Consider the following 27,984-nt stretch of genomic DNA (forward strand, 5'->3'; position numbering starts at 1 on the left):
ACATGCCCATGGCATCCGCAGCCCTGCTCTCTGCTCTCTTGTGTCCTCCTCCTCCCTCCCCTCCCTGCCTGTCAGCTCATACCAGTGACCCCCTCCTTCTGTTATCATAAGATATTGTTGTTGCTACCATCCCCTCTGTTATAATAAATGCTGTGCCCCACTGTATGTCTTTTCCAAAAAAACAGCCAATAAATACCTTATTTTATAGCACCTCTCGGCAGTCACGTGACTGGCCGCCTCTCTCCTCTCCTCCAGGTTGACGTCAGCGGGGGTTTCTCGGCTCTGCCCGCTTTACTGTCAGACCTGGAGAGGAGAGAGACGGCCAGTCACGTAAAAAATGATATGCATAGTTGCCAACACTCTGACATTTTTTTGTATGGACACTTTTTTTCTGTAGGCAAATTATTATTTTAATTAGGGACGGGGCAATCATTTGTAGGTGTGGTCTAGCCTGAGCCAAAAATGCAGCCCTGCAAAACAATGGGCGTGGTTTAAATACGCTGAACATTGGGCATGGCTTAAAGTGGAAGTAAACTCCTCTATCGTTTTCAGCCAAGGAAGCTGCCATCTTTGCCTCTGTTTAATCTTCAACTGCTATGGTGCTGCACATGTGATTCGTTATGACACCAGCCATTGGATGGTTTGATAGTTTGGCTGAGAGCACAGCCAATGTGCAGTTAGCATTCCCGGCATGCCTTTTTTTTTAACTGTTTAAATCCATGGGTTTACTTCCACTTTAAAGGGGCTGTGGTTAAATAGAGTTTGAGACCACTTACATAGTGGAAAATGTGGTATTATATGGGGAATGTAAGTAAGGGTTGGGGGATGAAGAAGGAAGGGGGGGGGGGTGAGCAGAGTTGGGGCGGTGGAGAAGAAGGAGGTAAATAGGTTTGGTGAAGGGGGGGTTAAGAGCTGGGCTGTTCCGGGCTGTGCAGAAGAGGGCAGTCCTGCAGCTTCATGAGGCACAGAAGACACCCAGCCCCTCCACAGCCGATCACACCAATCACAAGCTGAGCCGGGACAAGACTGCATACTGAAAGGAGTGTAAGTCGTGGGCATGAGTCACTATGACAGGGGGGCCACATGGGACAGCTACGCCATTGGTGTCGCCCAGGTGTGATCTGCACCATCATAGCGACGCCCGTGACAAAGCCTATTTTTCTGCATTTTGCCCAGGACCCGCTTACAATGAGACATCGGTCTGATTTCCGTGAATGTCCCAGGCAAATCGGGACTGTTGGCAACTATGCACTTCTATGCTAGGCTAATTTAACTCAGCAGACCTAGCTTAACATGAGGTCCCAACAATCACATTACTGATGAAATCTCACCATCCCACCCACAAAAGCAGCAAAGTAGCTAGCAGAGAAAATTCTCTGACTCAGGGTCCTGCAATCCTATCAGCATTTTTGAAAGCCCGGGTGCTTTCACACTGGAGCAGTGCGCTTGCAGGACAGGAAAAAAAAGTGCTGCCCAAGTGCCTGCAAAGCGATTTTCGGCAGCGGCACTTTGTGGGCTCTTTTAACCCTTTTTCGGCGGCTAGTGGGGGTTAAAGCGTCATGTCAGTGGCCGAAAAGCACCGCTAAAACGACAGTAAAGTGCCGCTAAAAATAGCAGAGCTTTTCTGCCAACTCACCCCCACTCTATTGTGAAAGTGTCCTAAGTCCACAGCATTAACCACTTGACCTCCGGAAGATTTACCTCCCTATATGACCAGGCAATTTTTTGTGATATGGCACTGCGTTACTTTAACTGACAATTGCACGGTCGTGCAACGCTGCACCCAAACAAAATTTGTGTCCTTTTTTTCCACAAATAGTATTTTCATTTGGTAGCATTTGGTCACCTCTGCGATTTTTATTTTTTGCGCTATAAACAAAAAAAGACAATTTTGAAAAAAAAAAATGTTACTTTCTGCTCTAAAACATATTCAATAAAAAAAAGAAAAAAATCGGATTTCATCACCAATTTAAGCCAATATGTATTCTGTTACATATTTATGGTAAAAATAAATCCCAATAAGCATATATTGTTTGGTTTGTGCAAAAGTTATAGCGTCTACAAACTATGGGAAGTTTTTATTTTTATTTATTTATTTACTTTTTTTACTAGCAAGAGCGGCGATCAGTGACTTATAGCGGGGCTGCGGTATTGCAGTGGACAGTCGGGACACTGACACTTTTTGGGAACCAGTGACACTAATGCTAAAAATTATGCACTGTCACTTTACTAATGACACTGGCTGGGAAGGGGTTAACTTTAAGGCCGCGTACACACGGGCGGACTGTTCGCCCAACTTTGTCCGCTGAACAGTGTTTGGGCGGACAGTCCGCTCGTGTGTGGGCTTTCAGCGGACAGTTTCAGCGGACAGTTGGACGGACAAGGTTTTTCGGAAATTCCGAAAAACTGTCCGCTGAAACCTTGTTTGAGCGAACAGTCCGCCCGTGTGTAGGCTTGTTCGTCAAACAAAGTTGCGCGCATGCTCAGAAAGGATTTTCACGCCGAAAGCTATAATGCAGTGTATAGGACGTCGTATTTTTCGTCCCATCGTACGTGCCGTTCACGTCATCGCGCACGGTTTCAGCAAACTGTTCGTTCGTCGTGTGTGGGCATGTCCGTCCATGCTAATTTTGAGCGGACTGTTTGCCGAAACTGTTGGACGGACAAAGTTGGGCGAACAGTCCGCGCGTGTGTACGCGGCCTCAGAGCGATCAAAGAGTTAAATGTGTACCTGACATGTGCTTTAACCACTACAATACAGGGCACTTTCGCCCCCTTCCTTCCCAGCCCAATTTTCAGCTTTCATCGCTCTAGCGCTTTCAGTGACAATTGCGCGGTCACGCTACACTGTACCCAAATGAAATTTTTATTATTTTGTTCGCACAAATAGAGCTTTATTTTGGTGTTATTTATTCACAACTCCGTTTTTTATTTTTTGCGATATAAGCGCAAAAAAAGCAGAAATTTAGAAAAAAAACAATATTTTCTTTTTTCTATTTTAAAAGAAATCCAATAAAATCTAATTTTGTCATAAATTTAAGCCAAAATGTATTCTGCTACATGTTTATGGTAAAAAAAATTCCGTGTAGTGTATAATAATTGGTTTGTGTGATCACGGACATATGTACGCAAATGATCATGTACATATGTGTGCAGGTGATCACGTACATATGTGTGCAGATAATCATTGGGACATGTGATTTTAGTGGGACATATGTGGGGGACATGTTTTTATTATTAGGGACATGTGTTTTTATTATTTGGGGACATATATGTTTTGGGGGCATCTGTGTTTTGGGGACATATGTGGGGACATTGTGTTTATACTGTGTGGTGTGTTGTGTGTTTACACTAGACTGGTGATCAGTTAGTAAAAAGCTGTAAAAACAGCTCATACTCACTGATCATCAGCCCGCTGCAGCGATCTTCTCTCCTCTCCTCAGCGATGACTTCTGTGTGAGGAGAGGAGGAGCTGATTGCCTAGCAACCGGCTGTTTGTTTACATCACATGACGGCCTTGATTGGACACGGCCGTCATGTGATCAGGAGGGCCAATCACAGAGCCCTCCTGCCGATCTGAGATGTGCCGTGTCCAGGTGACACGAGCACATCGGGATCGCGCCGCTGCGCGGGCACGCGCACGCGCAATCCCGCTCCTTCTGAAGGATGTTCCTGAACGTCCTATCAGAAGTAGACGGCTCCCACCCGGCCGTATATGTGCATTGGCCAGGTGGGAAGTGGTTAATATCTTGGGGGAGGTGCTTGTACTAGAAGTCATGGATTGGTGCCCTTGCTTAGCAGAGACACAGGATCCATGTCTTCTGTAGTGACAGAATGGCAATCTACCTTCTTTACATAAGCAGATCGCCATTCTGCCTGTGTTCTTTAAGCATCGGTGAGTGCCGACGGACACTGAGTCCCCCGTACCTGCCGATCAGCCCTCGTGTGTCTAATCACAACGGGAGCGTTCTGCCTTTGGCACGCACAACCCAGACCCAGAAGTGCAGGCTCACATACTAGGTACGTGATCTTGTGCAGGAGAGCCACCGTATATACACAGTATATGGTCGGAAAGTGGTTAAAGTGGTTGTAAACCCTCATATATACCCATTGAAATGAACAGCCTCAGATGGTACACAGATAAACAAATCCTCCTACATACGTTTTACTTGTATACCTGCAGTCTTCCCCTTTTCTACACCCTTTGAAAAATGCAGATTGTGTTAAAAATCTTTCATCATTACATAGGAGTGGGTGGGAAGACTGCATTTACAATGTGTGAAAGTTGATTGGAGGAAAGGGACACCCCCTCCCCATAGGCAGGGGAACAAAGAAACATGCAGAGCTATATTCTGAATAGATAAGCTGCTTATCACCCTCTACGCTCCATCCCAAACATAAAATTTTAGCTCATGTTATCTCGTTTCGGAAAACTTGTCAGAAGTTATTAAAAGTTAAAAGAAGGGGTTGCACACACAGGGGTTTCTTCCAAAAAAGTTGGGTTCTTTAAATAAGTGGCACTTTCGCTCTTGCACTTCAGCGATTTGCACAAAGCACACTACTTTACAAAACACCAGACTGCAGGTAATCTCATTTCCAAATCAACTCTCTTTCCTCTCTGAAACATGCACTCTTTACCTCTCATTTTCACAGTTTCAGCCTCTCTCCTCAAACTCTCTTTTCTTCAACCCTCTTCTCCACTCCACAATCTGTACATATCACCCTCACTTCTCCTCTCTCCCTATTACTGCACTCATCACCTCTTTCTAACTCTAATCCCACATGCTAACAAAAGCCATGGGACGCTGAAGCATGTCCCCTCAAATAAATCGTATACTCATATTACCTCCCTTATGCCACGTACACGCGTTCGGAAGTCCGGCCAGAAAAAGACCGATGAGAGCTTTTCATCGAAAAATGCGACGTGTGTATGCTCCATCGGAATTTAGCTGTCCGAATTTCCACCAGCCGAAAATTGATAGCATGTTCTCAATTTTGCTGACAGAAAAACTTTCTATCTGTAATTCCGATCGTGTGTATACAATTCCGACACGCCAAAAAATCACGCAGGCTCAGATTCAACTACGATACAGAAGCTATTGGCTACTGGCTATTGAACTTCCTTTTTCTAGTCACGTCGCACGCGTTGTACGTCACCGCGTTATAAATGATCGGAATTTGATGTGACCGTGTGTAGGCAAGACAACTTGAGCCGAATTCCGTCGGAATTCCGTCGGGAAAACCATCAGAGCTTTTTCCGACGAGAATTCCTATCGTGTGTACGCGGGATTACTCTTCTGCTTCTCCTAACCTCTGGAGATATATCCCCAAACCCTGGGCCTCCCTTATTTAACTGTACCCAGCACACCCATCACCCCACATCCTCTGGCAGTGGTCACAATCTACGCAATTTAGTCTCCATTCCCCTTCTTCCCAAAACCATCCTTCCCTACTCCTGTGCCCTCTGGAACACCTGCTCTGTCTGCAACAAACTCACCACCATTCTCCTACCTATGCGCTCCATGCAACCTCTCCAATAATCCTTTTCCTCTCTCTGATCACCACCTTATTAGTTTCTCTCTCTCCCTGTCTTCCACTACCTTTCCCTCCAATTGCCTAACCATCACCCGTAGAAACCTTTGCCACTTCAACCCTTCTCTCCTCTATTCGGCTACTGACCACCTCTATGACAAAATCTCACCCCTGTCCTGCACCAACCTATCCACTTCTGTCTACAATAAATCCCTGTCCTCCATCCTGGATGAGCTTGCTGCCATCCACTACACACAGATTCAGGCCTCGACTCCTACAACCCTGGCAAACAGATGAAACCAGAAATCTCAAAAAATATAGCCATCTGTGGCATAAGACTAAGGCCGCGTACACACGGGCGGATTGTCTGTCCAACTTAGTCCGCTGAACCGTGTTTCAGCGGACAATCCGCTCGTGTGTGGGCTTCAGCGGACTTTTTCAGCGGACTGTCTGACGAACAAAGTCTTACGGAATTTCCGTAATTTTGTCCGTTCAAACATGGTTTTGTCCGTCCAAACTTGGTTTCAGCGGACAGTCCGCTCTTGTGTAGGCAAGTTGGACGGACTAAGTATGGCGCATGCTCAGAAAGGATTTACACGGCCGAAGGTTGCATTGCAGTGTATAGGACGTCGTTTTTCTAGTCCCGTCGTACGTGCTGTACACGTCATCACGCACGCTTTCAGCGGACTGTCTGCTCATCGTGTGTGGTCAAGTCCGTTCATTCAAATTTTGAACGGACTGTCTGTCGGATTGTCTGACGAACTTAGTTGGGCAGACAATCTGCCCGTGTGTACGCGGCCTAAGTCTTTCAAAGATTTCAATCAATACAAATCTGCCCTCCAAAAATACAATTCTTGCCTCCACACTGCCAAGCAGACCTATTTTACCTCTCTCATTAACACCTTCTCATCCAGTCCCCGTAAACTTTTCTCTACCTTCAACTTTCCACTTAGTCCTCCACTGCCTCCCCCCATTAACTCACTCACTGCCCAGGAGATTGGTAATCACTTCAAAAATAAGATTGATACAATTTGTGATGAAATCTCCACTCTACAGGTATCTCCCCCAGTTAACATCCCATGTGAACAGGTACAATTGGCACTCCCCTTATTCAAACTTGCTATAATAGACAAAGTTGCTAAACTCCTTGCCCACCTAACCTCCTGTTCCCTGGACCCTATTCTCTCTCAAATACTACGGTCACCTTCTGACTCTATCCTATACTCCCTAACCCACATCTTCAAATATTCCCTCTCTGCTGGCATCTTCCCCAATGCTCTACAACATGCACTGGTCACCCCCATATGTAAAAAGCCATCCTTGGACTCTATCAATCTTAACAATCTATGCCCTATCTCCTTGCTCCCCTTTTCCTCCAAACTCCTTGAACGCCTAGTCTACAACCAACTGAGTGATCACCTCATAAAGAATAACCTTCTTGATCCCCTTCAGTCTGGATTTTGCCCTCAACACTCCACAGAAACTGCTCTTCTAAAACTCGCAAATGACTTACTAACTGCAAAAACCAACGGACACTATTCTGTACTCCTACTTCTGGACCTTTTGGCTGCCTTTGATAAGGCTGACCACCCCCTCCACCTCAAAAATTTTTACTCCCTTGGTCTCTGTGACTGCGCTCTTCAGTGGCTCTCATCCTACCTATCCCAGCGCACCTTCAGTGTCACTTACAATTCTATTTCCTCCTCTCCTTTTCCCTTCTCCGTCGGGGTCCCCCAAAGTTATGTTATGTTCTATTTTATATAATATATGAAATATATTTTTCATATAATTTCGATATAATTTCAACCCAAATCTATCTCTCCATCCATCAAGTCACTTCATCAGTCTCCTTACGCATCACTAGCTTACTAACAGACATATATGTCTGGATGTCACACTACTTCCTCAAACTCAACCTGTCCAAAACCAAGCTCATAATATTTCCTCCCTCACGTGCCTCTTCAACTAACTTCTCTATCGAGAGCAATGGCACAACTATCAACCCATCCCCACATGCCAGGGTGATAGGTGTTATCTTGGACTCTGAACTCTCCTTTTGGCCCCACATCCAATCCCTTTCCAAAGCTTGCCGCCTCAGCCTCTGCAACATTTCCAAACTACGTCCCTTCCTTACCAATGAAACCACAAAGCACCTGATTCACTCCCTGATTATCTTTTGCCTCAACTACTGCAACTCCTTCCTCATTGGCTTACCTTTAAATAGACTATTCCCCCTTCAGTCCATCATGCATGCTGCTGCCAGACTAATCCACCTTACAAACCACTCAACGTCTGCTACCCCTCTTTGCCAATCCCTCCATTGGCTGCCACTCACCCTCCAAATTAAATTCAAAATACTAACATTAAGTTACAAACCCATCCAAAACTCTGCCCCCAGCTACATCACTAGCCTAGTCTCAAAATACCAACCTAATCGTCCTCTTCATTCCTCCCAAGACCTCTCTGCTCTCTAGCTCCCTCATCATCTCCTCCCATATTTGCTTCCAGAATGTCTCCCGAGCCTCTCCCATCCTCTGGAATACTGTACCCCAATCTGTCAGACTATCTCCAAATCTATCTACTTTTAAAGGATCCCTGAAAACTTTTCTCTTCAGAGAAGCCTACCCTGCCTCTAACTAACAACTGCACTTTTATTTTATTTATCAGCTCATCCCCCACAGTTATTACCCTTTCGTATCACTTGACCCTCTCTCCTAGATTGTAAGCTCTAATGAGCAGGGCCGCCTGATTCTTCCTGTATTGAATTGTATTGTAATTGTACTGTCTGCCCTAATGTTGTAAAGTACTGTGCAAACTGGCGGCGCTATCTAAATCTTGTATAATAATAATAATATTAATAATAATTATGCTGATAATAGAGGAATGAAGCACCAGAGAAAAACAACACTTAGAGCTTTGGAGAGAGACAAGTAAACACTGCAGATATATTTGCTTAGTTCAAATTTCATGAATGGGGTTTACAACCACTTTAACTACTTCCTGCCTGCCATATAGCAGAATGACGGCTGCAAAGTGGTAAAGTTATCCTGACTGGGCGTCATATGACGTCCAGCAGTATAAGCTGCTCTGACACACTGCATCTTCGATCTTGGTAAAGAGCCTATGACGTAGGCTCTTTAACATGTGATCAGCTGTGTCCAATCACAGCTGATCACATCGTAATGAGGAAGTGACATTTTTTTGCTTTTTCTCTATTTGCGCTGACAAGGTGCAGGTAGAGGAGAGCCAATCAGTGGCTCTCCTGATGGGGGGTGGTTGGTGCATTGATCAGTGCAGACCCACCAGAGATGCGCACTCATGCCCCACCAGGGATGCAAATCAGTGCCCATCAAGGATCACAATCGGTGCCCAACAGTAATGCCTATCAGTGCTGCCTATCAGTGCCATATATCAGTGCCCATCATTCCCCATCAGTGCCACCTATAAGTGCCCATCAGTGCTGCATATCAGTGCCAATCAGTGCTGCAGATCAGTGCCACCTCATCAGTGCCGCATATCAGTGCCACCTATCAGTGCGGCCTATCAGTGCGGCATATCAGTGCCCATCAGTGCTAAAAAACCCAGTGGTGCTCAAATACCATCAAAAGAAAGCTCTATTTGTGGGGAAAAAAAATATAAAAATTTTGTTTTTTATACAGTGTTGCATGACCACGCATTAGTCATTCAAAATGCGATAGCGCTGAAAGCGGAAAATTGGCCTGGGCAGGAAGGAGGTATAAGTGCCCTGTATTATAGTGGTTAATATCCGCAGCTGAGAGTCAGGGGGAACAAGGTTCTTCTGTATACCAGTCTTTCCCCATTGTCTGTTCTATAGCTTTGACCAGGCAGGCACACTCCCAGATGACCTACAAATTCCCAGGCTCCTATCATTACTCATATCAGAGGACAATGTCTGGGTCTTCAAGGCCTCACACACCCAAGGCCTCACACACTCACAGGAACTGCAGAAAAAGGTCAGGGGAGACAGGGAGACTATAGTTTTTCCTACCATTCCTGTACCACCATGCCTGGGAATTCTTTAGATCAGCTCTGTAGAAGAATATATCTTAGCAGTGGTGATGTCAGCTCTCAACTGGCTCCACCGACAGTTGGCATTTATATGGGCATTAGCTCTACCCATGACATCACTAAAGAGGAACTTCACAAAAAGGGGACCTAACACCTGATTACAACTTTTACTTTACCATAACATAATGACAATAATGCCATCTAGTAGCAGGCAAGCTAACTGCACCTGCCAACATGCTTTATGTCAACACATGAACTGATTGGTCCTTTCACTATTTCTCCCTTTCACACTCTAGCCCTGGTCTACATGGACTGCAGGTGGCTGATACCAGGTCAAATTTAGGTGCTTACACTGCTTGGATTAAAAAAAAAATATATACATTTCATGATGTATTAATTACAGAGCTGCATTAATTTGACTCTATATCTGGCTAGAGATCAGCCTGTTGATTGTTATTTGGCCCTACGTATCTTTTGCATATTGTATGTCGTATTCAATTATATACAGGAAGATGATCGTCAGCAGCAGAAACTTTTATATAATATCATGAGTTTTATATGTATTAAAAATAACAACCATTTTCTTACCCACTGCAAAGCCCAGGCACAGAGCAATATCGGAGATGGCATATATCCCGCCATAGACGGAGGTGTGGCGCAAATCAACTAACTGTCCCATGATGGGCATAATAGATGCGTCCACCATTCCAAGGGCAACGCCAATTCCAGCATTGGGACCAATGAGGCCATAAATATTGACAGCGAGTGGAACCTGAAACATGGAAGAGCATCAGGATGTAACAAGGCCTGGTACATAAAAGGATAAAGTTGAAAATCTTTAATGACCTTTAAGTTTGCTAGATGTTGGAGTATTTGAGAATTATGTCTCGTGGTAAAATGTAAAAAGGTAGACAATTAATTGGTTAAATTAAATTGTGGGATGTCTTTATACAGTGTATGGGTACAACCTACATGTTTGCTAAAACAGCCTCCCCAAGCTAATCTAACCTAGAACCCCCTACCTCAGTGCATAAGTACAGTAAAGACTATGCAGGCATAGATGACATCTTAGGAGATTTCTGCATCCAGGCTGTAAACAACACAGGGGGCTGTTGCTGCCTTGAAGAGTTGACTATGCACCAGGTTGGGAAGGTTCTAAGATATGGTAACATTTGGTTTGCTAAAGCACACACTGCTGTTTTCATCTTGCGTTTTTTTTCTTGTTTTTTTTGTTTCCATTTTGGTGTTGTTGATCTTCTCCATACTCTTTCAGCTACTTCTTATCTGCATGAACTCACTCTAGCGTCAGTCGCACAATATTTCTCCGTATCAGCTTCCTGATAATGGTAACTAACAATATTGTATATTTTAGATACAATTGTTATTTAGACTCCATTCACACTTGTGCAGTTTGTCATGCAACTTTGGGCATCAAAGTTGCATGACAAGTTGTTTCCCTATTTTTTCCAATGATAACCATTCATATATGCGAGACTTAAAGTTGCAGCAACTTCAAAGTAGTTCATGCACTACTTTGGTTCAACTTTCATGTAACCTGAGGGCCATAGACTTCAATGTTCACCCTGACAGGTTGCATGAAAGTTATATCTGAATATTTTACGATGAAACATTTTTCCATTATCACTGGTCAAAGCCAAAGTCATATTCATGTTGCACCTATCCAAAGTTGTACTCCAAAGTCGGTGCAACGTTGGAGTTTTACAAGTGTGATTGGAGCCTTAGTGGTTTGTAAGGGCAAAATAGCTTTGCAAGTTCAAAGTCAATCTGGTATTGGTGTATCATTTCAATAATATATATGTTAAAAGTTCACCATCATTATTCTGCAAAATTACCAAATTGTACTCACACAAAGAAGGCTAACTCCAACCACAAGCATACCAACAAGTGTACATAGCCACCTAAAAAAAATGAAGAAGAAATAAAAATAAAAGATTGTCACCTTATTCAGTTAAATAAAAAGCTGGGGTTTCAGTAGAGTATGTTTGTCTCACCTTCCCATCTTATGAGACAGCGTCCCAAACAGGTTAGTACATAGTAGGTATGAAATGCTAGCAGGTAAGAAAGCCAGTCCTAGAAAATTATAAATATTCAGTTAAACATTATTTGATGTCTAGATTGCAAAGAAATAGCAAGCTGCAATAATTAAAATACAATTTTAGATGCGGACAAGCGAAGCTGGAATAGAAAAGATTTGCTATAATATAGGGAACATTTAGAAATGTTAATTGTGCCTAATCAGTCCCCTGAAAATGTACTGTTTGTCTTGAATGCCTCCTGAAAAATAGCAGTGCACTTCCTGGTATGTGAGTGTGCCTAGGTACTTCTGTGCCTACAGCCTCATAGCTGTATATCTGCAGTGTGAGATCTAAGGCACTGCTACCTATGACTGCTATTTTCACTGATAAGTTAGTAATAGCCTGCAGAAGGATCATAAGTAATACTGGTGACTAGTCCTTTGCCCTCTACTTGCCTTTTTTTGGGTACAGATTCCACAGTACAGTTCCTCTTTAAATATATCCTCTAGCCTTAAAACAAACATTTGCTTTGCCAATGCAGGACAAAGCAACAGGTTTTCATTAAACCCTTTCCTCCCTTAGGCCCCTTTCACACTGAGGCGGTGCGGGCATCGGCAGTAAAGCACCGCTATTTGTAGCGGCGCTTTACCGTCGCTTTAGCGGCGGTATGCAGCCAATAGGGGGGTGAAAAAGGGTTAAAAGCCGGGTAAAAAGGGTATAGCCGCGCTGCCCCATTGATTTCAATGGGTAGGAGGGGTTTAGGAGCAGTAAATACACCGTTCCTTCACCTCTCTAAAGATGCGGCTAGCAGGACTTTTTTCACCGTCCTGCCAGCGCACCGCTCTAGTGTGAAAGGGGCCGTTTTTTTCAGGCGCTACACAGTCGCTATTTTTAGCGCTGTAGCACCTGAAAACTGCCCCAGTGTGAAAGGGGCCTTAGTAGCACTTATTTTTTTCTTCCCTCCTCCACGGCTGTTTTGGAAGTGTTTTGGAAGTGTTGTGATCTAAGAAAATACCTGATACCGCTGCATAATGAAGAACATGGGATTCACTACTGGTGACAGCGCTGGGCTAGTCATCAAGTACCAGCGCTGCCCCATAGGGAGACTCCCGAGCCTTGTGTAAACTGTTTTATGCACTCCCAAAAGAATAGACAGAGGAAAGGTGAGTATGGGCTGTTGGGGCATGGGTTAACTTAAAAGCATAACCCTAACTTGTATAATTAATTATGTTTGTTAATAAGCCCTAAAGAAGTGGACATAGATCTCTAAAACATGTCAGCCTTCTTTCTGATCTTCAAAAAAAAAAATACTCTCTGTTCCCTATGTCTCTTTTGGATAATAGCATTACCACTCCTTGACAGACTGTGAAACTGGCCATACACTCTTTTTTTCTCATTCAGGCACTTGACTAGGGATGGGCCGAACACCCCCTGGTTCAGTTCGCACCAGAACATGCGAACAGGCAAAAAATGTGTGCAAACATGCAAACCCCATTAAAGTATATGGGTCACGAACATGAAAAATCAAAAGTTCTCATTTTAAAAGCTTACCGTATATGCAAGTCATTGCCATAAAAAGTGTATGGGGACCTGGGTACTGTCCCAGGGGACATGTATCAATGCAAAATAAAGTTCTTAAAACGGTTGTTTTTTCAGTAGCAGTGATTTTATTAATGCTTAAAGTGAAACAATAAAACAATAAAATAATGAAATATTCCTTTAAATATCATGCCTGGGGGTTCTCCTTAGTCTGCCTGTAAAGTGGAACATCTGTCTGATGTGTTTTACAGTACAGCAAAATAACATTTAAAATTGCTCGCAGCTGTAATGTATTGCTGGCTCCCGGTAATATAGATGAAAATCCATGAAAAAATAGGTGTGGGGAGGGGGCGTGGCCTGCTGCAGAAGAAGATGGCCGCATAATCACTGAGCTCCACTCCTTCACAGCTACTCTCAGTGCCATCCAGCAGTAGTGATGGACGAACTTCCGACGGGACATTTCGCGAACGCAGCCAAAAGTTTGTGAACTGCAAAGTTCGCGGCGGGCCCTATTGACTTTAATGGCAGGTGAACCTTAAAAACCTACAGGTCATATTTTCAGCCACAAAATACTTACTAGATGTGCACACATAGTCCCACCACATGGACACTGACATAAAAGTATTCAGTGAATCTGGGATCCACAACGACAAGCATTCTTTTTTTATTTGTGAAATTTTGACAATTCAGGAGCGCATGAAGGCCATGGAGGAGAGGAAAGGTCAGGGCAGGCTATGAAGATGGTGCAGGAGATGATCACCCGAACCGTGATAGAGAGCATTGACACCAGCACAGTGATAGAGAGCACTGACACCAGCACCGAGATAGAGAGCACTGACACCACACCAGCACCGTGATAAAGAGCACTGAGATCAGCACCGTGATAGAGAGCACTGACACCAGCACCGTCATAGAGAGCACTGACACCAGCACCATGATAGCGAGCACCAGCACCATGATAGACACTGTCCCTCAGTCCCTACACTGATAAAAGACAGCTGCAGAATCGGGCAGCAATCAGCAGCACAGCAGTCAGCAGCAGTGCACCACAAACCTATATATTCTACACCTATACCAGTCCTTAAAAGGACCTTTGTGGACCTAGTAGCTAGTGATTTGCAGACTGTCCCTCAGTCCCTACACTGATAAAAGACAGCTGAAGAAATGGGCAGCAATCAGCAGCACAGCAGTCAGCAGCAGTGCACCACAACCCTATATATTATACACCTGTACCAGTCCTTAACCACTTTCAGACCGGACCATTTCGCTGGTAAATGACCAGAGGTCTTTTTACACTTTGGCACTGCGCTGCTTTAACTGGTAATTGCGCGGTCATGCAATGTTGTACCCAAACAAAATTTGCGTCCTTTTCTTCCCACAAATAGAGCTTTCTTTTGATGGTATTTGATTGCCTCTGCGATTTTTATTTTTTGCGATATAAACGTAAAAAGACCGCAAATTTTGAAAAAAAATGATATTTTCTACTTTTTGTTATTAGAAAAATCCAATAAACTCAATTTTAGTCATACATTTAGGCCAAAATGTATTCAGCCACATGTCTTTGGTAAAAAAAAAGTCAATAATTGTATATTTATTGGTTTGCGCAAAAGTTGTCACATCTACAAACTAAGGTACGTTTTCTGGAATTTACGCAGCTTTTAGTTTACGACTGCCTATCTCATTTCTTGAGGTGCTAAAATGGCAGGGCAGTACAAAACCCCCCCAAATGACCCCATTTTGGAAAGTAGACCCCCTAAGGAAATTGATAAGAGGCATGTTGAGCCCATTGAATATTTTATTTTTTTGCCTCAAGCGATTGAATAATGACAAAAAAAATTTTTTTTTTTTTTTTTTACACAAAGTTGTCACTAAATGATATATTGCTCACACATGCTATGGGCGTATGTGAAATGACACCCCAAAATAAATTCTGCTGCTTCTCCTGAGTATGGGGATACCACATATGTGGGACTTTTTGGGAGCCTAGCCGCGTACGGGGCCCCGAAAACCAAGCACCGCCTTCAGGCTTTCTAAGGGCGTAAATTTTTGAGTTCACTTCTCACTACCTATTACAGTTTTGAAGGCCATAAAATGCCAAGATGGCACAAAACCCCCACAAATGACCCCATTTTAGAAAGTAGACACCCCAAGCTATTTGCTGAGAGGCATGTTGAGTTCATGGAATATTTTATATTTTGCCACAAGTTGCGGGAAAATTACAAACTTTTTTTTTTTTTTTTTTTTTTTAACAAAGTTGTCACTAAATGATATATTGCTCATGCATGCCATGGGCATATGTGAAATGACACCCCAAAATAAATTCTGCTGCTTCTCCTGAGTACGAGGATACCACATATGTGGGACTTTTTGGGAGCCTAGCCGCGTACGGGGCCCCGAAAACCAAGCACCGCCTTCAGGCTTTCTAAGGGCGTTACAGTTTTGAAGGCCATAAAATGCCAAGATGGCACAAACCCCCCCCAAATGACCCCATTTTGGAAAGTAGACACCCCTAAATTTAGGGGTACACTAGTGAGACTAGGTAATAAATGGCGGGTGCCCTGAAACTATAAAAAAATAACTAACCAACCAGCGTCACCTGTAACAGTTATATGGTGATCACTGGTGAAAGGGTTAACTAGGGGGCAATTAGGGGGCTTTATGCGGTAGTATATGGGGGTCCCTGGCGCTATAAAAAGCTGCAGCGAACCTAAATACCTACCTGCCTAACTAGCGTCACCTGTGACACTAATACAGCGATCAGAAAAACGATCGCTTATTAGGCTGGGTTCACACTGGAGCGATGCGGGAACGCCACGAATGCGCGGCGGGTTCCCGCATCGCATGCCTCCCGGCGGCAGTTCACACTGCCCTATGCGAACTGCTGGGAGTGTCAGTGAAATGTTACTGACACCCCCAGATCAGTTCGCATATCGCAGTGCGATCTGCAAACTCGGATCGCATGGTGTGAACACCCATGCGATCCGATTCTGCTGCGGGCCAAAAAAAGGGTCCCGTGCGAATTTGCGGCGGGTGCGGCGGGTGTGGCGGGTGCGGCGGGTGCGGCGAATGGCTGAACTCGAATCGCACAGAGATCGGATGTGATTTGCACTGCAGTGCGGTGCGAATCACATTCGTTCTCATAAACCGCTGCAATGTGAACCCAGCCTTAGTGACACTGGCGACGGGGGGTGATCACGGGGTTAAACCTTTATTGGGGGGGGTTAGGGGGGTACATTAGAACTAAAGGGGGCTAACTCTAACTGCCCTAACAGTTATTACAGTCACAAATGACACCAATGCAAAAAAAAAAAAAAAAAAAAAAAAAATGACATTGGTGTCACTGTGACTGGGGGGCAGGGGTAATTGGGGGGGTGATCGGGGGGTAAAGGGGGGGTGTGAGTGTGCCTGGCATGTTCTACTGTGTGTGTAGAGTGTTGGTGCAACTTACTGATCCGCTCTCCTCCGTGTCGGAACGAAAAATACCGACACGGAGGAGAGAATACATCACTTCCTCTCCTGTGTTTACATTACAGGAGAGGAAGTGATGTCACCGGGGATTTCTATTCGTCGGGAGCGATCGCGAGGGGGTGGCCATGAATGAATGGCCGTCCCCTCGTCCGGGATCGCTCCCGTACGAATACCGACCGCCGCAGGCACCGGGCGGGGGCCCGATCGGGCCCCCGACCCGCGGGAGGCAAGGGACGTACATGTATGTCCTTATGCCTGCCCGTGCCATTGTACCGACGTACATCGGCGTGCGGCGGTCGGCAACTGGTTAAAAGGACCTTTGTGGACCTAGTAGCTAGTGATTTGCAGACTGTCCCTCAGTCCCTACACTGACAAAAGACAGCTGCAGAATTGGGCAGCAGTGCACTCAGCAATCACCAGCACCCTATATACTGTACACCTATACCAGTCCTTAAAAGGACCTTTGTGGACCTAATAGTAATTGCTAGTGATTAAACTGACTGTCCCTGCTCCACACAGCGTCCTGTCTCTACACTGACAAAAGACAGCTGCAGAATAAGTCAGCAGTGCACTCAGCAATCACCAGCACAGCAGTGCACCAGAACCCTATATACTGTACACCTATACCAGTCCTTAAAAGGACTTTTGTGGACCTAATAGCTAGCGATTTGTGTCACTACAGTCTGTCCCTGCTCCACACAGCAACCTTTCCCTACACTGGCAAAAGACAGAATGTAAAATGGCCACCAGATCAGGTCTCTTTATAAGGTAGGGGGAATGTCCAATTGTCCATGTGCCGAAATGTCTCAATTGGCTGTCCTGTACCCCATGATGGATGTGTCATCATGGGTCAAAGTTCTTTCACAATGTAAACGCATATGTCCGCCGGGCGAACAGCGCCAGAAGTCCGCCGGTTTGGCGAATCGCGAACACGCAAAATTCGCCGCAAACCGACCGCCGGGCGAACTGCAAGACCATCTCTATCCAGCAGCCCTTTTGTGCACTTCTCCTTCTGAGAAAGTGAGTCCCATAAAGCGTAAGCCTCCGGATTATGTCCCGCAAGTGAAACCAGCCTAGAGGATTGCGTCGGCTCCTGGATTACTACATGTATCCTGGCACACTCAGCCTCCAGCCCCAGATGGACTCAGACTCAGACATGGAGGAGACTCATGAGCAGCAGCTCCCCCCAGATATGTCTCCCAGGCCGGGTTCACACTGCTGCGGGGGGAGATCCGGATGTGATTCGCACCGCACTGCAGTGCAAATCACATCCGATCTCCGTAGCGATGCGAGTTCAGCCATACAGATAGTATGGCTGAATTCGCATCGCTCCCGTAGCAAACTCGCACGGGACCATTTTTGGTCCGCAACAGAATCGGATCGCATGGGTGTTCACACCATGCGATCCGATTCCTGTGAGAGTCGGCAGATCGCACTGGGATATGCGGACGGATCTGGGGGTGTCATTAACATATCATTGACACTCCCAGCCGTTCGCATAGGGCAGTGTGAACTGCCGGCGGGAGTAATGCGATGCGGGAAAACGCAGTGGATTCGCGGCGTTCCCGCATCGCTGTGGTGTGAACCCAGCCCCAAGGAGAGGTAAAAGATCAGCCATGTCTCCAGCTCACTCCCCCACCAAACCTCCTCCTGTGAAAAAACAACATGGCGCTGTGACCAGTAGTCCCACAGATGATGCTCTCGCTACACAATTACTGGCAGTTTCACAGCCTCTGACAATCCTGCTTCAGAACACTCTCTGAAAGCAATGTTGCTCTCCTTACAAGATGACATGCAGAAAGAATTTAGAGCCTCCATTACCCACTTGCATACCAGGATTGATTTCCTGAAGGAACGTACAGAGCACATTGAACAACACTTATCAGAAGCCACCACAGCTCATAATACTGTAGTAGACATCCAAGATGAACACTCTGAAGCTACACAGCAACTCTGGATGAAAGTTGCCAACCTGGAGGATTGCTCCAGGCAAAACAAATAAAAATCAGGGGAGTCCCAGAAGCTATCACTCCTGCTGCGATAGTTTCGTATCTACACCAACTGTTCCACAAAATCATACCGTCACTCACAGCACAGGATTTGCTGATTGACCGGGCCCATAGAATTCACAAGCCACTTCACTGCCAGCATCCCTCCCTAGGGACATTCTAGACCGAGTCCATTTTTTTCAAGCCAAGGAACACATTATAAGAGCTGCCATGAGAGATCCATGCGTACTCTCCCGGAACCGTTTGCCAAAATCTCTCTATATATTGATATTTCTGCAGCCAACTCACAGGAGCATAAAACATTTGCACCAGTTAGGGATGAGCTTGATGTTCAGGTTGAATATAAGTTCGACATGAACATCGGGTGTTTGCACATTCGCTGAACAGTGAACATTATGGGACATTTGCTGAAAATTAGAGCGCTGTGTATGATTGGCCAAAGCATGCCCCCCCTGACCTGCATGCTTTGGCCAATCACAGCGCACTCTGCTAAGAGAGCCATAATTGTCCAGAAACTGGGTGCTTTTGACCAATCATGGCTCAGAGGGACTAAGTTCACGCCTCACACTATATAAGGCTGCTTACACGGTGACAGTGAATTAGTGTTATAAGGTTTCAGGTGTGAATGGGGAGCAGGTGTGTTAAATTTGGTGTTATCGCTCTCACTCTCTCATACTGGTCACTGGAAGTTGAACATGGCACCTCATGGCAAAGAATTCTCTGAGGATCAGAAAAAAAATTGTTGCTGTACATAAAGATGGCCTAGACCAGTGGTGGCGAACCTTGGCACTCCAGATGTTTTGGAACTACATTTCCCATGATGCTCAACTACACTGCAGAGTGCATGAGCATCATGGGAAATGTAGTTCCAAAACATCTGGGGTGCCAAGGTTCGCCATCACTGGCCTAGACTATAAGAAGATTGTCAAGACCTTGAAACTGAGCTGCAACACAGTGGCCAAGACAATACAGCGGTTGAACAGGACAGGTTCCACTCAGAACAGGCCTCGCCATGGTCGACCAAAGAAGTTTCGTGCACGTGCCAAGCATCAAATCCAGAGGTTGTCTTTGGGAAATAGACATATGAGTGCTGCCAGCATTGCTGCAGAGGTTGAAGGGGTGGGGGGTCAACCTGTCAGTGCTCAGACCATACGCCGCACACTGCATCAAATTGGTCTGCATGGCTGTTGTCCCAGAAGGGAGCTTCTTTTAAAGATAATGCACAAGAAAGCTCACAAACAGTTTGCTGAAGACAAGCAGACTAAGGACATGGGTTACTGGAACCATGTCCTCTGGTCTGATGAGACCAAGATAAACTTAATCGGTTCAGATGGTGCCAAGCGTGTGTTGTGGCAGCCAGGTGAGGAATACAAAAACAAGTGTGTCTTGCCTACAGTCAAACATGGTGGTGGGAGTGTCATGGTCTGGGGCTGCATGAGTGCTGCCGGCACTGGGGAGCTACAGTTCACTGAGGGAACCGTGAATGCCAACATGTACTGTGACATGCTGAAGCAGAGCATGATCGCCCTCCCTTAGGAGACTGGGTTGCAGGGCAGTATTCACACATGATAACAACCTCAAACATACCGCCAAGGCGACCACTGCCTTGCTAAAGATTCTGAGGGTTATGGTGATAGATCGGCCAAACATGTATCCAGGGGGCATCCTCAAGTGGAAGGTAAAGGAGAGCAAGGTCTCTAACATCCACCAGCTCCGTGATGTCCTCATGGAGGAGTGGAAGAGGACTCCAATGGCGATCTGTGAAGCTCTGGCAAACTCCACCCCCAAGAAGGTTAAGGCAGTGCTGTAAAATAATGGTGGCCACACAAAATATTGACACTTTGGGCCCAATTTGGACTTTTTCACTTAAGGGTGTACTCGCTTTTGTTGCCAGTGGTTTAGACATTAATGGCGTGTGTTGATGTTTTTTGAGGGGACAGCAAATTTAGACTGTTATACGAGAAAAGTGTAATTTCTTCAGTGTTGTCACTTGCAAACATATGATAAAATATTTTCAAAAATGTGAGGGGTGTATTCACTTTTGTGAGATACTGTATATATACTCTGAGTATACTCTGTATATTCTACATTTAGCATAGACTATATATATTCAGTGCTTACTCAATATTCAGTCAGTGCAGGCAGTGTATTAATATATATGTGTGTATATATATATATATACACACACACACACACTTCAGGTCGTGTACACAGTATCTAATGCAGTGTGTACAGTTTCTGCTACACTTCTGGTGGTGGACACAGTATAAAATTCAGTGCAATTGTTGTACAGTTTCTAATACAGTGCAGGCAGTGTACACAGTATCTAATACAGTGTGTACAGTTTCTACTACTTTTCTGGTGGTGTACACAGTATCTAATACAATATGTACAGTTTCTACTACACTTCTGGTGGTGTACACAGTAGACAATACAGTGCAGCTATAGTACAGTTTCTAATATACTGCAGGCAGTATACACAGTATCTAATACAGTGTATAGGGTTTCTACTACACTTCTGGTCATGTACACAATACAGTGCAGCCGTAGTACAGTTTCTAATACAGTGCAGGCGGTGTACACAGTATCTAATATAGTGTGTACAGTTTCTACTACCCTTCTGGTGGTGTACACAGTACACAATACAGTGCAGCCATAGTACAGTTTCTAATACATTGCAGGCGGTGTACACAGTATCTAATACAGTGTGTAGCGTTTCTATTACACTTCTGGTGGTTTAACCAGTATACAATACAGTTCAGTCATTGTACAGTTCTAATACAGTGCAGGCAGTATACACAGTATCTAATTGTCGGGCTGGGCTCAGCCCTTCCTTCCTATGAGCTTGGCACTCAGCTGTTGGCTAATTGCCATCTCCTATTTCTCCACAGTGACTCACCAGTTGATGATATCCTGCTCGTCAGTCCTGCCTACTTAAGCCATCCAGCCAAGATGGTCTCTGCTTTTTCCTTGGTCATCATCACAGACACTATCTCCTGCGTTCCTGTTGAAGACTTGCTTGGCTGACATTCCTTCTGGCTACAGATCCTGCTTGCTGTTCCACTATGCTGATCTCTGGCTTCCTGACTTTCTGGCTTGTCTGACTATCTATTCTGGTTACAGAACTTTGGCTGTTTTAACTACGTTTGTTCTATTTACTTTTATTATTAAACACGTGTGATTTAACTGTACTTCTGTCTCGGTCTTATTCATGGTTTCTCATAGTAGGCGAAGGCCATGAATTCAGAAGATGCAGACAATCCACTTGGTAATATTTTTTCCAGTTTAGATGAGCAGGATCACCGCATGGATCAGTTTGCCATGGCGTTACAGACGCATCTGAGTCGCATGGCTCACATGGAATCTCCCACTGTAGCTGCTCCGGTACAACCTGTGTTGCAGGCCATCCCTGTCTGCTGCTGCTCTAGTCACTGTGCAGGCACCCACCTCAAGTATTACCTCTATAAGAGGTATGTCTGGTTCCGCTCCACTTCTCCAGTGATTCAAGGGCAATCCAGTCCAATGGAGAGGGTTTCTCAACCAGGTTGAGATGTACTGTGAGATGCTGCCCCAGGCGTTTCACATGGACAGAAGCAAAGTAAGTTTTGTGATATCTTAACTTTTTGAGAGAGCCTTGGCAAATCCTCTAAGGGAGATGCAAAAACCTGTTGTCTTGAGCTACCCTGAGTTTGTGGATTTTTTTAAAAGGATATTTGATGTTCTCGCATGCTCTGCTTCTGCTGTCAAGTGTCTCATGTCCATCAAACAGAGTACATGAACTGTTGCTGATTACACCATTGAATTTCATACTCTGGCAGCAGAGGTTGCTTGGAACAATGTGGCCCTCGTGGCTGCTTTTTCTCATGGTCTCTCAGATACCATCAAGGATGAGATAGCAGCCCGAGATATACCCACTGAGCTGGAGAAGTTGATCATGTTTGCCATCCTCATTGACTCCAGACTCGGAGAAAGACTTCCTTTTAAGGAGCGTTTGCGGAAGCCTCATGTACATTTGTCTCCAAGATTTGCAGTCCCACCCTTGCCTCCCTCACTTCCCATGTGTCCTGGTACAGAGTCGGTCGGTGAAGGTGAACCCATGTACTTGGGCTTCACGCGTCTCTCTGCGGATGGTAGAACCCTTAGGAGGAGGGAGAGATTGGGCCTTTATTGTCACCAGGCAGGTCACTTTTTGAAGTCTTGTCCTACCCATCCAGGGAATGCCCGGCCCCTTGAGGTCCTGTCACGGGTAGACCTTAGGTACCGTTGTTTCGTCCCCAGTTATCCAGAAGGATAAGTCCCTGGTTTTGATTACACTTTCTTGGGCTGAGTCGTTTCCTCAAGATACAGGTTCTAATCAACTCTGGGGCTTCAGATCTGTTCATTGATGCTGCCTTTGTATCAAAGCACTTGATACTGCTGCAGCTGCATGACACTCCACTTGCTATTGAGGCTCTTGACAGGAGACCTCTACAGCCTGTCCATGTGATGAGACTTATGAGACTGTTCCGTTGTCCAAGGCCGTAGGGGCTCTTCACCATGAGATAATCCAATTCCAAGTTATTTCCTCACCTAAGTTTCTCCTGGTTATTGGTTATCCTTGGTTACATAGGCGCAACCCCTTTTTTGATTGGCTCTGTGCTAAGGTTCTCCCCTGGTTGCCCCAATGCAGTAAGACGTAAGACATGCTTATCCTGATCCTACGTTACCTTTTATCCTTGAGATTGATGCTTCTGAGACTGGAGTTGGCATCCTTCTGTCTCAACGTCCTACCACTGAGAGCGCTATGCAACCTTGTTACAAGAAATTGTAACCTGCAGAGTGCAATTACGAGATTGGTGACAGAGAGCTGTTAGTGATCATTTTAGCCCTTAGACACCCCTAAGAATGGAGACATCTCCTCAAATGTACCACTGTGCCGGTTCTCATTCTCACTGACCAAAAGAATCTCACATTCTTGTCTGGGGCTAAATGCCTCTCTCCCAGAAGGGAGAAGGCTCTTTTCTTGTCAAGTTTCAATTATAATGTCTCATTCTTACCTGGTACTAAGAATGTAAGTGATAGAAAGGATGAACCACCGCTCCAAAGTAATCCTCGAGGACTGAAGCTCTGTCTCCTATTGATGAACCGAAGCTGCTGACCATTACACACACACTGAACAAACAAGCAGGACAAAACTCTGGATAGCCACGCACTGGAAAAATATTTGAAATCCCATCTTTAATTGAAACAACGTGGGTCACATCAAAACAGAATCAAAAAATCCACAGCAAAAGGAATAACAGGTTACAGGAAAATCTGACGCGTTTTGCACCGTAATCAGTGCTTATTCATAGCTGATCATGAGCAAGCACTGATTATGGTGTGAAACGTGTCAGTTTTCCTGTACCCTGTTATTCCTTTTGCTGTGGATTTTTTGATTCTGTTTTGATGTGACCCACGTTGTTTCAATTAAAGATGGGATTTCAAGTCTTTTTCCAGTGTGCGGCTATCCAGAGTTTTGTCCTGCTTGTTTACTAAGAATGTAAGGGCTGACGCTTTGTCATGACAATTTTCCTCCACTTCCAAGATGGAGTCGGTTCCGGTTCCTGGGATTCCTCCTGATCATATTCAGACTACAGTTCGAACCAGTATCACTTCTCTTTTGGGTGACAAAATTCTTGCTGCTCAGGTCCATGCTCCTCCTGAGAAACCTTGTGACCGCTGCTTTGTTCCAGAGAGTCTCCGTACTGCCGTGCTCCAGACTTACCATTCTCCCAAGGCTGCTGGCGACCCTGGGAAGAATCAACTCTTTTGGGCCATTTTCCAACAATTCCGATGGCCTAGTAGTCTACATGCTGATGTAACGGCCTTTGTAGCTGTCTGTTCCATGTGTGCTTGGAGTAAGACTCCACGACACGTTCCAGTGGGCCTCCTACAACCCTTATCCAATGGAGAGAGGCCCTGGACTCACCTATCTATGGATTTCATTGTGGAGTTACCCAACTTCCAGGGAAACACAGTTATCCTTATGGTGGTTGACCGGTTCTTCAAAATGTCTCATTGTATTCCACTTAAGAAGTTGCCCACTTCTAAGGAACTGGCTTCCATTTTTGCTCAGGAGATCTTTCACTTACATGGGCTACCCAAGGTAATTGTCTCGGACAGGGGTAGTCAGTTTATGTCCCAATTCTGGCTAGCCTTTTGTACACAGTTGGGAATTCACCTTTTTCCTCTGCAAATCACTCGCAGTCTAATGGGGCTGCAGAACGGGCCAATCAATCTTTGGAGCAATTCCTACGTTACTATATTTCTGACCATCATAACAACTGGTCAGACCTGCGAGTTTGCTCACAATAGTGCCTTGAATTCTGCTTCCCGATTGTCCCCTTTTATGGCGAACTATGGTTTTCAACCTTCCATGTTGCCTGACTCATTTGTTCCGCAGAATATTCCCGTGTTAGAGGAGCATCTACGTTTGTCTTTGTTCCACTTGGGCACATGTCCAGGAGGCTTTGCAACATGCTAAGGATAGGTACAGCCTCCATGCTGACCGCTGATGCCTGCCTGCACCTTCCTATCAGGTTGTGGATAGGGTCTGGCTGTCATCTCGCAACCTCCGACTTCGTGTTTCCTCTCTGAAGTTCCTTGGTTTATTGGGTATTCTTCACAGGATTAACCCAGTGGCTTACGCATTAGAACTTCTTTCTGATATGCATACTTCAGATCTATTTCATCTCTCCTTATTAAAACCTTTGGTCTGCAACCACTTTACCACCTCGGTGCCACATCCTCACGCTGTAAAGGTTGGGAACCATGAAGAGCATGAAGTACAGTCCATTGTTGACTCTCGTAGGTTCCGTTGGAGCATATAGTACCTGGTGAGTTGGAAAGGGTATAGTTTGAAGGAACGCTCTTGGGTCTCATCTTCAGACGTACATGCCCCTGTCCCCCTCCGTGATTTACATACTCGTTTTCCCCTCAAGCCTGGTGGTCCACCGAGGGGAGGGGTCATTGAGGTGGGGCTACTGTCACGGCTGGGCTCAGCCCTTCCTTCCTCTGAGCTGGCCGGCTAATTGCCAGCTCCGATTTCTCCACAGTGACTCACCTGTTGATGATATCCTGCTCGTCAGTCCAGCCCACTTAAGCTGTCCAGCCCAGATGATCTCTGCTTTCGCGTTGGTCAACACCACAAAGACTATCTCCTGCGTTCCTGTTACAGACCTGTTTGGCTGACATTCTTGCTGTTCCAATACGTCAATCTCCAATACCCCGCCCCCTCTGACGCTGGTGAGGAAAGCTATGGGGTTCCCCAGTGACGTATGGGTGACCCCGCCCCCCTCTGATGTAACGCAGGTTTCCTGATGTAACGCAGGCAATGTTCGAGTCGAACATGAGTTCGACTTGAACTCGAACTCGAAGCTTATCCCTACTGGAAGGCCACCAAGGAGAGGAAGATGCTCGCAGGCCACTAAAAGAGGGTAAGCAGTCTATGTGTCTACAGTCAACAGTGGTGGTCGTGGACATGGTGCATCCTCTGCAGGTGGCTGTGGAGTATGCTTGTCCTTTTTTTTCCGCTGCTGGCCTTGTTATTGAGCCAGAACATGCAGAGGAGTTGGTGGAGTGGATAACAATGCCATCCTCATACTCTGTTACCCAGGTTCAGAGTAGTTTGCCCTCCAACGCAGCTGCCAAAGAGGCCTATTCCACCGGCTCCTTGTCCACAATCACTCCTTCTGTAGCCCCACCATCATGCAAGGAGGAGTCCCCAGAATTATTCAACCACAGTATCGGGTACATGCTGCTGGAGGATGCACAGTGATTTGAAGGCTCCGATTTTAGTTCCCAGGTTGACGAAGGGAGTAACGTGAACCTAGAGAGAGGAGGTGTCCAAGAAGGACAAGAAACTGGCAGTCATGTTCCCCCAGCTGCAGCATACTGCCATGTTTGCTCCAGTGACGAGGAGGGAGGGGATGATGAGTTCACTGACTGTATTTGGGTGCCTGAGAGAAGGAAGGAGGAGGAGGCGAAATTCCAATGAGGCAGGATGTCCTCTAGGGGGCAGCTTAAGGGCAGCCACCCTATTGCATCATACTGCAGAGCTCTGCAGGTGCAAGGCACTGTTGACTCCCCACTGACATTTAAAAGTTCCCTGGTGTGAGCTTTTTCGACACGTGTGCAGAAGATCACATCACTGCTGTTTGCAACCTATGTCTGATCAGATCAAGCATGGCCAGAACATGCTTGACCAGACATATGACGACCTGCCATGCAGTCCGTTGGCAACAGCACTTGAAAGACCCACATTAAAGAAAAAGGCAGACTTCTCCTTGCTCCTCATCTGGGATCTCCATCCCTACTATACCTCCAGTCCTCTCAAAAACCTGCACTGAGAGGAATGAAGGTATAGCAATAGGTGTCCCAAGTACTTGCAGCCAATCTGCTAGCAGTACACCACCATCTGATTTTAGCAGGCAAAGCACTGCAACTGTTGCCTTTTCAGCTGGTAGACTCTGCCCCCTTTCGTGAATTTGTGGAATGTGCTGTACCTCAGTGGCATGTTCCAAAACGCAATTTCTTTTCACGGAAGCCATTCTGGCTCTCTACCGGCAAGTGGAAGGCAATTTTTGGCCTCGTTGCACAGGGAGGTCAGCAGTAAGGTTCATATTACTGCTGACTCATAGTCCAGCAGGCATGGGCAGGGACGTTACCTTTCCTTCAGGGGGCACTGGATAACTCTGCTGGCAGCTGGGAAGGATGCAGGACAGGGTTCAGTGTTGTTGGAGCTTGTTCTGCCACCACGCCTTCAAAATTCTAGTGGTGATTCTGCCACAGCTTTCTCCTCCACCCTCTCCTCTTCTTCTTCCTCTATGGCCTCTTCTGCAGATTTATCCTCTGAGTGATGCTCTGTATGCATTCAAGTGGCTACGAAAGCAGTCAGGCTAAAAGATGCCATACAGTGCTTCAGTTGGTTTGCGTAGGGGACAGGAGCCACACTGGGGCAGAGATTCTGTCAGCTCTGCAGGGGCAGGCTCACAGGTGGTTGACGCCCAGCTGGCTTCAGCCAGGAATGGTTGTATATGACAATAGCACCAACCTTCTCTCCGCCCTCCGACAGGGACACTTGACCCATGTTCTATGTTTGGCACACGTCCTGAATTTGGTGGTGTAGCGGTTCCTGAGCAAGTACCCAGGCTTACAGGATCTCCTGAGGCAGGGCAGAAAAGTCTGTGGTCATTTCCGCCAGTCATACAATGCCAGTGCTCAGCTGGCTGACATTCAAAGCAAATGCAACCTGCCCACCAACTGCCTCATTTGTGAAATGCCCACCAGGTGGAAGTCAACGTTGGCAATGCTGCAGTGGCTGCACATACAGCAGAGGGCCATCAATTAGT

The 27,984-nt window shown here is 45.8% G+C and overlaps 1 protein-coding gene across 1 annotated transcript in view; it reads right to left on the minus strand.

Annotated features, from left to right (window-relative positions):
• The window catches only part of SLC18A1 (solute carrier family 18 member A1), a 78,801-nt gene that overhangs the window by 2,487 nt on the left and 48,330 nt on the right, over positions 1–27,984 (minus strand). The window contains exons 11-13 of the mRNA XM_077469796.1: positions 11,574–11,652; positions 11,429–11,480; positions 10,150–10,333 (exon numbers count right to left, since the gene is read on the minus strand). Of these exons, the coding sequence (XP_077325922.1) occupies positions 10,150–10,333; positions 11,429–11,480; positions 11,574–11,652 (315 nt within the window). The remainder of the gene's footprint in view (positions 1–10,149; positions 10,334–11,428; positions 11,481–11,573; positions 11,653–27,984) is intronic.

Source organism: Lithobates pipiens, unplaced genomic scaffold, assembly GCF_037356315.1.
Source record: "Lithobates pipiens isolate NorthernLeopardFrog02 unplaced genomic scaffold, aLitPip1_a1.2 Scaffold_8, whole genome shotgun sequence".
NCBI classification, from domain to species: domain Eukaryota; kingdom Metazoa; phylum Chordata; class Amphibia; order Anura; family Ranidae; genus Lithobates; species Lithobates pipiens.